General features: G+C 47.2%; 5 protein-coding genes across 5 annotated transcripts; 3 read left to right on the top strand and 2 right to left on the bottom strand.

Annotated features, from left to right (window-relative positions):
- Positions 1-8: 8 nt before the first annotated feature.
- On the bottom strand, positions 9-1,554 carry BDR25DRAFT_353963 (uncharacterized protein; the record flags this gene model as incomplete). Its single annotated transcript, XM_033695241.1, has 13 exons — positions 9-113; positions 187-199; positions 240-293; positions 357-376; positions 424-532; positions 560-631; positions 771-791; positions 830-907; positions 968-1,039; positions 1,095-1,175; positions 1,199-1,213; positions 1,331-1,431; positions 1,519-1,554. The coding sequence occupies 13 exons, from the start codon at positions 1,552-1,554 to the stop codon at positions 9-11; spliced, it is 777 nt and encodes a 258-aa protein (XP_033549102.1).
- A 505-nt stretch (positions 1,555-2,059) lies between these two features.
- On the top strand, positions 2,060-4,004 carry BDR25DRAFT_342223 (HET-domain-containing protein; the record flags this gene model as incomplete). Its single annotated transcript, XM_033693698.1, has 2 exons — positions 2,060-2,881; positions 3,171-4,004. The coding sequence occupies 2 exons, from the start codon at positions 2,060-2,062 to the stop codon at positions 4,002-4,004; spliced, it is 1,656 nt and encodes a 551-aa protein (XP_033549101.1).
- A 751-nt stretch (positions 4,005-4,755) lies between these two features.
- On the top strand, positions 4,756-5,223 carry BDR25DRAFT_353960 (uncharacterized protein; the record flags this gene model as incomplete). The annotated part of the gene is made up of 4 exons (XM_033695240.1): positions 4,756-4,796; positions 4,845-5,003; positions 5,069-5,091; positions 5,126-5,223. 4 exons carry the CDS (start codon positions 4,756-4,758, stop codon positions 5,221-5,223), a joined length of 321 nt encoding a protein of 106 aa, XP_033549100.1.
- A 642-nt stretch (positions 5,224-5,865) lies between these two features.
- BDR25DRAFT_367083 (uncharacterized protein) lies at positions 5,866-7,457 on the bottom strand (the record flags this gene model as incomplete). The annotated part of the gene is made up of 2 exons (XM_033696984.1): positions 5,866-6,887; positions 6,944-7,457. The coding sequence occupies 2 exons, from the start codon at positions 7,455-7,457 to the stop codon at positions 5,866-5,868; spliced, it is 1,536 nt and encodes a 511-aa protein (XP_033549099.1).
- A 1,472-nt stretch (positions 7,458-8,929) lies between these two features.
- BDR25DRAFT_333623 (uncharacterized protein) lies at positions 8,930-11,416 on the top strand (the record flags this gene model as incomplete). The annotated part of the gene is made up of 3 exons (XM_033692856.1): positions 8,930-9,515; positions 9,564-9,739; positions 9,830-11,416. The coding sequence occupies exons 1-3, from the start codon at positions 8,957-8,959 to the stop codon at positions 11,414-11,416; spliced, it is 2,322 nt and encodes a 773-aa protein (XP_033549098.1). The 5' UTR covers positions 8,930-8,956.
- Positions 11,417-12,123: the final 707 nt, after the last annotated feature.

Here is a 12,123-nt window from a genome sequence, read left to right as displayed (position 1 = left end):
TCCTCTACTCAGGTCAACTTTGAATGAAGATTGAAGGCTACTTTTTCCTGGGACGATTTGTCACCTTGTCTTTCTTTGGCTTGCCTCTCTTCTTTTGTTGCGTCTAATATCACCTATTAAGTCCACAACCCAGAATTTTTTCACCTAGAGATAGTAAAGTAATTCAGTCTCCAATTCCAGTTTCACCAACATAGCAAGGCTAACAGTACGACAAGGATGAGCTAGTCCTTTGTTCTAACTTTGCAAGCGCTAGACCTCCTGTTTCCATTCTGAACACACAATGCTCAATCTTACTGTGTCTGTAGAGTTAGTGCTTAGCAAAAGTACGTTGTCAAAGAAAATAAATAGACTAGAACGAATACAGTAGGGTAGATGACTACAATGACCTAGCGGTATAGCTATTCCTAATTAGTATTAGTCTACCATAGCAAGGACCGCAACCATTAGATTTATTATCCAGCTCAACATGATGAAAATTAACTCAACTTGACTTCCGTCTACTACATGGACTAATTGAATAATTGCCAATGGGCTGTGCGTGGTTACCAGCATAGCCTACTTGTTTCTCATGTCTACCATAACATCGTTCAGAAGCTCTGGCACGTTTAGCTTTGCGCAATTTTTCAGAGGCCTAAAAGATCAGGGGATTCGATATTCTTCCTTAAATACAAAGGTAACTTATGGGTGTAGCAGAACCACAACGGTATCTTCACTACTTCTAACTTAGATGATCCTTCTTCAGGCTTGATTGTAACTTAAGTTGCCATGACCAAGCTGCCCCGACTCCACCTCTCATTCATTCGAGGAAGTCTTGTTCAGGGCGTGAAACACTGGTCTTAGATCATCTATTGAAGTGTGCGAGCATTTCAATAAGAGGAAATCATGAGGGTCTGGACCACACTGACTTCTTACGACTTATGTCTCCGCAAAACCTTATTTCTCAACATCAAACATCTTAGAAGGGCACCTCCTTCGTATTCCATCTGTATAATGATCTATACCGAAGTCAGGAAGATCGTATCCGCCAATCCTGGACTCGCTACGACATATGGTTGTCAAGGCCTAGAGGATATGCTCCAAAGCTTCTGGATTACCAAAAGCATCTTTTGAGGGGTACCGAAGATAGATTGATTTCCATGAATTCCCCAAGATGATACAGGACGCCATGAAAGTCACTCCTGCCCTCGGTGTCCGATACCTATAGGTTGATTCTCTGCGTCCGCATCCCGATCAATCCCGAATCAACGCTTCAAACACTTGTGTTTGTTTTTGCACATTTAGTATTCCAAATTAGGGAAGTATACTCTCTGTGTTATGAAATGAAATTTACATGTATTGCTCCATCCAACAATACCGCCTTCGTGCCACCTTACCGTCCTTCGTAATAATATAACCGCCTATCCTTGCTTTGAAACTGCATGAATTCCGCTTCTACAGATAGGGGCGGCAAAGCGCAGAAAAGTGATGTGAGGTACTGTTGATTTGCTCTGCTTAAGAGAAACCCCTGGCGGAGAGCACCTGAACTGAGCAGAGTGTTGGGTAAGAGTGGGGCATTACCGGAATTCAGATGAATAAGGGAGCAGCAGGTGAGTAGTAGATGGATTGGAGGTTAGCACTGGGTGAGCACTGGGTGAGTACTAGATAAGTAGTAGTGCATTGCAGTGAGCGGCAGGTAAGCGCTGGGTGCAGCGAGGTAGCCAATCAGGCTCCTCTCGCTTGTATAAAAAGCTCAGAGCACCCCTCTGCAAAGCTGCATCAACACCATATAATCCGTCTCAAATACTTGCAAGCCCTCTCTATCTGTATCCAAATCTTATGCTGCCATCCACTGGTGCACAGCGCCAGCCTTTCCAGCCTTTCCAGCCTTCCCACCTTTGAAATTAACGCTATCACGCAGACCACTATAACCAATCACGTCTTCTTTGGACTGTATTTATTTGGCTACCATTACGAGCTCTCGGGATCTGTTTGCGTATCAGGAAGACAGGTGGATTACCGAGATATGAATGAACATGATACGTCGGAATCGCTGTGCAAAACATGCTGCAAACTGCACCGAATGACTGAAAATTTCCAAGAGGTAGACTTTGGGACGATAACAGAAATCCAGTCAAAGCGCACTTGTCCCGTATGCCGATTAGTACTCTGCATGCTACTTTCCAGACCTACTGCGAGATTTAGCCCGCAACAACAAATCAGTCCGTCACCGCAAAGAATCGTGCTAAGAAGAATGGGAAGAGATGGATTCATCATTTGGCAAGACGGCGTTATCCAAGGCGAGCTGAACTATTTCTTCCCCAACCATCAAATCAATGCTCAGTCGAATTGGTGGTTTCCATTCAAAGACACCGCATGCGAAACGCCGAACACCCTGGATTATGCCAAAGTGAACCGTTGGATTACCAAATGCGACTCCGATCACATTCACTGTAAAACAGCTCACTCTGTGCGCAACACAGGACCCTCGACACAAACTTATTTCATCGACACTTTCAACAACTGTCTTGTCTACAGAGATACCAGTGTCAGGTATTTGGCACTGAGTTATGTATGGGGTAATGCAGTCATGTTTAAAACAACATCCTCGAATTGTAACGCTCTTCAGCAACCCGGAGCACTTCTTGGCATCGAACCTCCCTTAAGCCCTGTGGTTAGAGATGCCATCGAAGTTTCGCGCCGACTAGGAAAACGATACTTATGGATCGACGCTCTGTGCATTCCACAGGATAACGAAATTGAGAAGGCTAAGCTGATCCCACAGATGGATTCAATTTACGCCCAAGCCTTCCTCACCATCATCTCCTTAAGCGCGGACAGTGCCCAATCTCCATTGCCAGGTGTTCGGCAAGGCACACGATTGGCGAGTATTGTGGCTCCAACTGTCAGTTACAAGTACTGACGAAATACTGCCGAACACATTCCTAGCCGTCAGACCATGTTTGAACACCGTACTGAAAAAATGTTCATACAATTCAAGGGGCTGGACTTTCCAAGAGAGCTGTTTTTCTAGACGATGCTTGATATTCACAAACCATGAAACTTTTTTCCATTGCGACTCTGGGCTAGAGAGCGATTCTGGAGTGGGTACAATGTTGGATGGCTGGCCTGAACGAAATATTCTATCACCAGTATTTGAAACGCAAGAGCATTCTCTAGATGTTGGTTACCAGTACAGCCTATACACGCGGCTACTTTTCGACTTCTCCAAGAGGAAATTGACGTACTCGGAGGACTCGCTCAAAGCAATCAGTGGCATGTTTTCCGTGTTTTCAAGTCGATTCGGATGGCGATTTGTTGCTGGGATGCCTTCCCATCTCATGAGTCAAGCTCTCTTATGGAGATCAGCTTCCCCTACCCGGTTGCGTAATCCAAATTTCCCAAGCTGGTCGTGGGCAGGGTGGAGTGGCCGGTCACACTGGAATTTCCAAAATTTCATGGATCCTCTTTGGGTGGAGTCCGAGATCGGAAACGCTCCACTGATTCCTCTACAGTCTGAAATCGAAATCCTGCAGGGGCACAATCCTGAAGCACCGAGCAGTCTAGATCCTCAAGATACGATCAGAAGTTCCGTTCTTCACCTTAACGTTGATTCGGTGCAAATGAGTACGTTTCAAATTTTACCTCGCAAACCAACACATGGGCAGTCGGATTATATTTCAATTGCCCCGTACGAAGAGATATGGACTATGGATGGCCTTAGATGCAGCATTCTATATGACTTCCAAGGTGGCAAGGTAGGAGTCCACAAATTCATTGCACTGTCAAGGTCTCGGTGGACAAAGGAACATGTGGTATCTCGTGGTAGAGTATATGGTGAACATTCTGCTTCTTGGTTTGGCCATATTTGTGATGACGGAAAGTTGGAGTTCTCAGAATATTGCCTTGTGAATGTCATGCTAGTAGTAACTAAAGAAACTAAAACAGAAAGGGTTGGAATCGGGCTAGTACATAATGATGTGTGGCGGGCGGTCGAAAGGGTGAGGGAGCATATTGAGCTTCGCTAGCACTGCACTGTGGTGGTATAGCATACGCTCCAACAATCTAAAATTCAGTGCTATACACTTGCAAACCCAATCCATCTACCGCCTAAGCTCATCCAGATTCTGATCCAAATTAAAACCGCGACTATGATACATGTCCAAGGGAAAGAGCCTTTAAAGGCGTTGGTAAAAATTTTTACTTCTAGAAGCGAAATTTCTCTTACCTTAGGTTTAGCCGTAATGTAGGGTGTACCTCCACACAGAAAAGGGGTAAGCGGACACGGAAGTCTTAAGTGCTAATCTTGGTGAAAACGCGTGCCGGAAGTGGAAGCTCGTGGCGAAGACGTCCTTTTTAGCGATGTCTTACGCTTGGCCGCCAAAGTGACCATGCTCTAGTTGACCATTTGATCGTCCTAGTTAAGCCAGTTTTCACTTTCGGCTTTATATCTTTGATTTTATCCAGACGGAGCAGTTTAGTTGCCTAAAGGATATCAAAGTGTGATAAAGACCGCAAAGATGAGGTTCGTCTTGAGATGCCGTTCCAATAAGTCAAGGATATTATATACGGGCTTCTTGGCTGCGTAAATCGGAGTTGATCCAGCATCTGTTTGTGCAGGATGACCATGGAGTTTGGGAATCTAATGCAAAACGCATGGGTGCGTTATGCGCAAAGGCCGTCCTCGTCTTCGCAGCTGCTGGCTTGGAGGATTCCAACCAGGGCCCTTCATAACAAACCGGCATACAACCATGGCTTTTCAACTCCCTTATTTGGCATATGACTCTGCATAAGACTCCCTTAATATTACTTCCGTATTGGTTAGTTCTTTTTTTTTAGAGTCCCGAGCGGGGCCCTCTAATGCAAAGGGCCTGGGCATTCAAGGAGTGGTGCCTTGCCTGCCGAGAGGGTCTTCCTCACGCAATCAGGGCTGACGTGGAACTGTGGCTGGGGATTAATGAACGAAACTGGCTCTCAGGTCGCTTAATCTATCGCCCCTGGAGGTCCGAACTCGTTATGCGGTTAATGTGGGAGATGGACTCTAGAGCCCTAAAGCAAGACATACTAGATCTGCCTTCTTGGTGACGGACAGCGCCTGGAGGCGAGAAGGCATGGGTTCCTTTCTCCTATTTGATAGACATCAGATCAGTTCCTCAGTTACTTGACATAACCCGCTCCGAGTCTTTGAAAGCTACGGGAGACCTAGTACAGCCTATTATCGTGATAACCGAGATCTTGGGCTGTTGAGTAGGCGTCCATGAGGTTTTTCTGTAGTGTAGAGAGCCTTTCGAGCAGCATATGCTGCTAGGCTATTCTGAGTGTGAAATTCAAGTTATCGAGTAGCTGATGCGTAAGATGCGAATGTCATTATTGGAATCATGGCGCTCGATACAGAATGAGGGCAAAGAGTATCTCGCTGGATCGTCGCCCGTATCGACCGCCCACATCGTAGCTAAGATGATAACAGCACGACCGCGCGGACTTGAGAAAGTATGCTACCACAGAATTTGTGTATTGGGCTCTGCTTTTTCAACCAGTCGGTGATACTCAGTTCAAACGCGTCAGCCTTGCCATGCTGTATCCTCAGGCAAAGGAGGGCGCTAAGGATCAGTACAGTTTGAGGCCATCAGAAAGAGTGAGTGGAGTATATTTGCGCTCGCCCGAAACTCATGGAGTGAGATAAGGGGCCTCTTGTCCTTCTATACTGTTGCAAATATTACGAACACCCACGTTGAAAGGCAGAGGTACAGATGAGTTTGGTATGCTTACAATCGTTCCTTGAAGCCTCAAATTGGATTAAGGGATTCTATAATTGAGAAATTGAACATTTGACAGCCAATGCCTCTTTCTATTCTCAGATCTTACACACTACGGGTATCATTTTCATCTCTACACGCCCCACGGAACCTTAATCTTCTCCCAATTCTTCCCCGAACCATTCTCATTCGCCTTCGCTAAATTCTCCTTCATCACAAACATCCTCCTCTGCCCACACCAACCCCCAGCATCCGCATTCCTCTCAACATTCTCCCAACGCCCTTTTCCGCTCTCCCCTTCTGGTATCCAAACCCTCTCTTCCACTCTCGCGCCCGCTGCATGCTCCCTCCTAGGGTTATACTCGGGATACCCAATCTTGCTAACAATATATTGCAAGAACTGAAATATCCTCTCATACCGTCGGAAGAACGGCAACCAATCCCATGTTCTCTGGTTATATGCGACACGGATGTATGGATTTACGAAGACGCCTTTGCCTTGTTCGTGCAACATTGCGCGTCGGACTTCCATGTCAGCGAAGAGAAGACAGCATTCTGCTTCCTCCCAGTACGGCTCATCGATCGATCGGAACTGTAGCGCTGGAATCGTGTCGTTGTTCTCTAGGACCCTGGGTAGGAAGATCTCGGCATCGAAGGCAGCCATGCCGCCCCAACAGCTGCGTACCCGCACCGCGTCTTTAAGAGCGAGTACGTCGTTGCGGCTTTGCTGCTCGCCGGTTGCGGGGAACCAAGGATAGAACATTAAGCCCATACCGTAGCCCTCCATGTCGTGGACAACGAACGTGTCGTAGAACATTACTTTTGCGACGAAGTCAATTGCACAAGCTGCGCTGTATTCAGCTCGTCCACTAGGGCCTACATTTGTGGAGAAGAGCAACTGGGCTGCTTCGATAGGGTTGAAGTAGACGTCGTTGAGGAAGAGGACTTTGTCAAATGTTCTCTCCGCACGTCGAAATGTTGGACGTGTGGCTTCCCAGGCGTCGACGTGGGATCCAGATTGAAGAGGTAGTAGGGCACGATTGCGAACCTCGGCGAGGTATTTGAGGCGCTTGACGCGTTGCCCGCCAGAGGGTGTCGTGACGGTGGGAAAGTTCGAGAGGGTTATGTGGTCGCCTGCTACAATTGATGTATTACCTTATTATTGAGTTAGCTGAGATCAAGAGTGGCTTTGTTTGTTCTTGTCGACGTACATCCTAACCTACGGTTCAAATCGCGAAGTGCTGAAGCTGTTTCCTTCCCAGCATCGTTTTCATAGACGCTAACGAACACATTATCTTGTCCAAGGAGATGGACTAGCTGAACTAAGCTCTCGCCCCAGGGCCCCCGAATGAGCTCTTCGTTGATGATGTTGGCAGCGATGAAGACCTTCTCGTTATGTACATTCCCTTGGCCATCTTTGGCAGAAAGTTCATCAGTTCGCTTCTTGAGGTCCAGGTAGTGCTGAGGTGGCTGCACATAGGACGGTCGGAGGAGGCCGTGTAAGAGTGATATGATGATGAACAGAGCGCAGGCATTGATTAGCCATAGAAGAATTCGGAGAAATCTGCCACACTTGCGCCGCCGCCGAAGGAAACGCGTTGTAATGTGTGACTGGTTACGGTCATGGTTCAGTGGGCTGGATGTATTGTTGTTCTGTGAGTGTGTACTCCACCTTACTCGAAAAGATTGCGGATTGAGACATGAGAATAGTGACGATGGAGGCATCTGGTCAAATATCTTCCTATTATGGTGAGGATAATCGCTAAAGTTGGTCGACTCGACATCTGTTTCTTCGGACGAGCGGTACAGAGGTATGTTTTCTGCCATAATGGGCGAGAAGGGTTTCTCGCAGCTCAGGAAGCTCAAAGGGGTAAAGGAGAAAGATGGGATGAACTGGAGGAAAACAATAGCGCGATGAAATAATGGATAAGTGAAGCACCGTATCTAAATTTGAGACGCCACTCCTTCGTATAGGCTGTGTCGTGGCAAAGATGTATAGAAGGATCAAGCGAAGCATTGTGTCACAGCAATCTTGAAAGGCAATCCATCTGCCTTGCGCAGTTAATCATGCGATATTGAGGGGCTTCACTGCCACGAAGTAAACAGTGCCTCCACCTTGGACTCTCTTACTGGTTGCAAAGGTGACTCAAGAAGAGGAGTTGCTACCCCAAAATGGATCTCGGAGCCAAGCAGGAAACCTCGCCAAATAACTCGAAGAGGGTAGAGATGTCGTTTATGATGATCGGCTGGGGCTTTGCGTAAGAATACGCCTTGAAGGATTGAATGCCGCATGGTCGGGAATCCAAGCACCAATAAACATTGAAAATAACCAGAACAGGTGGGTAAAAAGAGACATGGTGCAGCGAAGTGGTACGAGATTTTGATTCTATTGGAATTGTAAGGAGAGTTTTGGAGTGAAAGGAGCAATAGTGCTTCTGAGTGCGCAGGGGCATCTTGCTCTCTTGGAATATCATTTTAAAACTTCGAACTTTTATACAGCATGAAGCCTTACGGTAAGTTACGCCTCGTGAAAATAACCCTATCCCAACTCTGCCGCAGGCGCTAGGTTTTAGGTTTCAAAACTTCCAGTGTGTGCGAAATTCCTTTTGCTGGTGCCTGATTTTGGTCGGCGCTTGGCATTGCCACAGTAGGATTCCAATCCGTTGGATGGGTGTGTGGAACACCGTATTTTGCATGTCGGCGCCTCGTGTGATGGCCTCACATATTAAGGTCATGAACACCCCCCTTAAGATATAGGGTAGAAGAATAAATGGGACCCACCTCCATAGGAAAATTTAGGTCACAAGGGCGAATTATCTTGAATCACTTCAATAATGTAGCTTTCGTGACCTAGGAGGGCGTACGAAGAGGGGTCCTTGAGGGAAGAGAGAAATCAAGTTGAGTAAATCTGTTGACAACATGAAGGATGCAATAACGTGAAGGTAGCAGCCAGGATAGATGGATTATCGTGAGAATAAAGTTGAGCTTAAGGCGATTTCGGCAACTAGTTCCTGAAAGAGTTTAGCCCTCATGTGGACACGTGCACCCGCGTTACACTTCTCCGCGGCTGCTGCCTTTCTCGTAGAACGTATGCCTTCAATCATCGCGTTGCTGGCTGAATGTTTCGATCCACATTGACTGTGTTAAGTATGTAGGGTCTTCCTCTCATCACCCACATCATTCCCCCCTCGCCATTACTTAATTTCTCATTGTTTTCCTTCATCATGGCAGACAAAGAACTCGAGGAGAAGACGGCCTACTTCAAGGATCAAGATCTCCTAGATATCTCCGATGATGAAGATTGGTTTCCTAATGAAGGATTCGTGAATACAGAGCGCGCATTCGCGGGGTCGGAAATTCGTCCTCCACCCTCGCCCAGACTTGCACGTCAGCGATGTAGTTTTCTGGGGCCACCACCGAGGGAAAGACAAGCAGAGTTTGAAACACATACCTCAAAGCAGCGCGGGACTTTGCGACCAGAGGGACAGGGACTTGTTCGATCTACTACCGCGCCTGAAGCTGCGATTTCGACTACTTTCCCTCTGTCAATAGCAAAGCCGAAGCCGTTTACATCGGCGCCGGAGCAACTAGATTCACGGAAAACGTTGAAGCACAGTCTCTCCCTCCCGGACTTAATTGCCGGCAATCAACTCCAAGATCAGACCCCGTTCTATAAGCAGGCTGGAGTTATACCGCGGCCACTTGGCACCACAAAAAAGGCCAAGCCAGTGGATATCAAACTTGAGCCAGAGAGAAAGCAATTGTTGAGAGGGAAGATAATATGTGCGTCGGCAAGTTTTGCTCTCTTTAGCAATGAGCTAACCCCTCCAGATTTTTTCCCAAATGACGACATCTCTCAAGCACGTCGAATGCGACTCCACAAACTAATTCAGCTTGGAGCAGCGTGGGTCAGAGAATGGCGAGAAGATATAACCCACATAATGGTGGAAGACGGCAATCACACTTACAGCCAGCTCCTGAGGCACCTTAACAAACCCGGTCTTCCGGTAGGACCTCTCAACTGATAGCCTGTCTTGCCACTAATGTTTCTGAAGAGGAACGTGACCCTGGTCAAATTTGAACCGTATGTCCCACAGTGCATTCAATTCGGCACCTTACTCGACCCAACACCGGGACGCTTCCTCGTAAAAGGCGCTCCACCGCCTAAACCCACTACAGTTCCAGCCCCTACACCCTCCTCAACACCACAGCCCTCCCTTCGTGTGAAGCCGTCCAGGAAGAAATCGGTCAACCAGGGCTCTCGGAAAATAGACTTCATCCCGGTCAAGGCTAGTTTTCCTCCACTGCCCTCTTCTTACCCTGTAACTCCAACCAACTCTTACGAAAAGTATGTCAAAGACAGCTTCCCACTACCATGCCTAGATCCAATCGAAAAGCCTACCAATCTTCCAGATTCCTATAACGACGCTCTTTCGGAAGCTATCCAGCAGACGAAAGCCGTATCCCACTTGCCCCTTGACGAAGAGGATCTAGATGTCTCTCCAAGCATTCTCACCAGCCCCGCAGATCAAGACTCATTCTACGATGGTGGAACCGACGTCGAGACCACGAGGCCTTCCCCCAAGCGCCAGAAGAAATCTTTCCCGAAATCCAAGCTTGACACCCCCAAAGGCTTCAACCAGTCCTCATTCCAATGTATGCAGCCAAGTCCCAAAGATTCCTCCCAAGATCCGAACCCGAACGCTCGCACAATCCAAGTGCTTGAGGAAATGTGCAAATACTACGACCAAATGGGCGATCAATGGCGGACATTAGCCTACCGGCGTGGAGTTGGAACTTTGCGGAAACAGGATCATTGGATAACCACAAAAGAACAGGCAGTCGTACTCCCCTTCATCGGCACTCGTCTCGCGGAGAAGATAGAGGAGATCGCATTGACAAATCGACTGAATAAACTAGAAAACACACGTGATGACCCAACAGATCAAACGCTGCGGTTGTTTATGGGTATATATGGTGTTGGACTTTCTCAAGCAAACAAGTGGATCCAGGCTGGATATCATACGCTCGACGATCTTGTTGCAAAAGCCAAACTCACCGACAGCCAGAAGATTGGCATAGAACGCTGGGAAGACTTTGCAACCCGCATTCCGCGGGCTGAGGTAGAAGCACATGGTGCCTTCATGCGCGGTGCTTTGGCAAGAATCGATCCAGGTTTCCAGGTCACGGTTATGGGCTCCTATCGGCGAGGGGCAAAAGACTCAGGAGATATTGATATGATCATTACCAAACCCGGAGCTAACATCTCTGTTCTCCGGACAGTGGTCTTCGACACACTGATTCCGCGACTCTTTGCAGCTGGCTTCTTAAAATGCGCCCTCGCGACCAGTCATCGCACAAATGATGGTACAAAGTGGTTGGGCGCCTCATGCCTGCCCGGTTCGGAAATCTGGAGACGTCTGGATTTGCTGCTTGTTCCTGAGGAAGAGATGGGCGCCGCGTTGATCTACTTCACTGGCAATGATATCTTCAACCGAAGTCTGCGTTTATTGGCTAGTAAGAAGGGAATGAGGCTGAACCAAAAAGGGTTATATAAGGACGTGATCAAGGGCAAGAATAGAGAGAAGTTGAACGAAGGCACTTTAGTGGAAAGTAAAAGTGAGAAGAAGATCTTTGAGATTCTTGGAGTGCCGTGGAGAGCGCCAACGGAGAGGATATGCTAAGCTTGGAATTTTCATCTTGGTATTATCAGAAATAATTCCTCGGAAGTTACTGGGGCTCTTGCACTCTACATGCAATCGAAGAATTCCGGCTTCCATATCTCCTAATCGATCTGGGATTTACTAAGTTTCTTCCCTACACATCTCATTCGTCGCTTGGTTCAAGTTCGAAGTTCTGCCTGATACTGACAGCCATATCCTGAATCGACTTCATCAGGTCCTTCATATCAACCCTAGAGCTTGTTTCTCGAGCTTACACGGCTGGAGATGGTTTAGGTCCAAGTTGTTGGTAATCGCTAATTGGCAAAGACTTTATCCTAATCTTCTTTAAGTGTGATTTTGATATGATTATCTCTCTCCCCAGCAGTCGTTGTTTTCCTGTTTTATTCTTGATTATGGTATGTCCGCATGAAAAAGACCAATGAAGGAGTACTAGGCTTGTAGTGACCCTAGATGGTGCCGGTATGCATTGCCATTTCTTTTCAAATCAGATATAGTACCTAGGCTACCCAACACCGGCGAGAGCTGCCCACAAGTATTTTCCTCAACCTGCCATCAATCTACGGACAATGTCCTCCTTAAGACCACTTGAAACCATAATTATAACACCTTAAAGGACCAATCTTATTTAAATAGGTGCCCCGCTGGTTGAAATTTTTTCGGGACGCAGGTCATTCACCATTCTAACACATAATACTTTCCCCCACCAC

The sequence above is a fragment of the Lindgomyces ingoldianus genome (genome assembly GCF_010093535.1).
Source record: "Lindgomyces ingoldianus strain ATCC 200398 unplaced genomic scaffold BDR25scaffold_12, whole genome shotgun sequence".
Classification (NCBI taxonomy): domain Eukaryota; kingdom Fungi; phylum Ascomycota; class Dothideomycetes; order Pleosporales; family Lindgomycetaceae; genus Lindgomyces; species Lindgomyces ingoldianus.
This window is presented reverse-complemented; position numbering and strand designations above follow the sequence as displayed.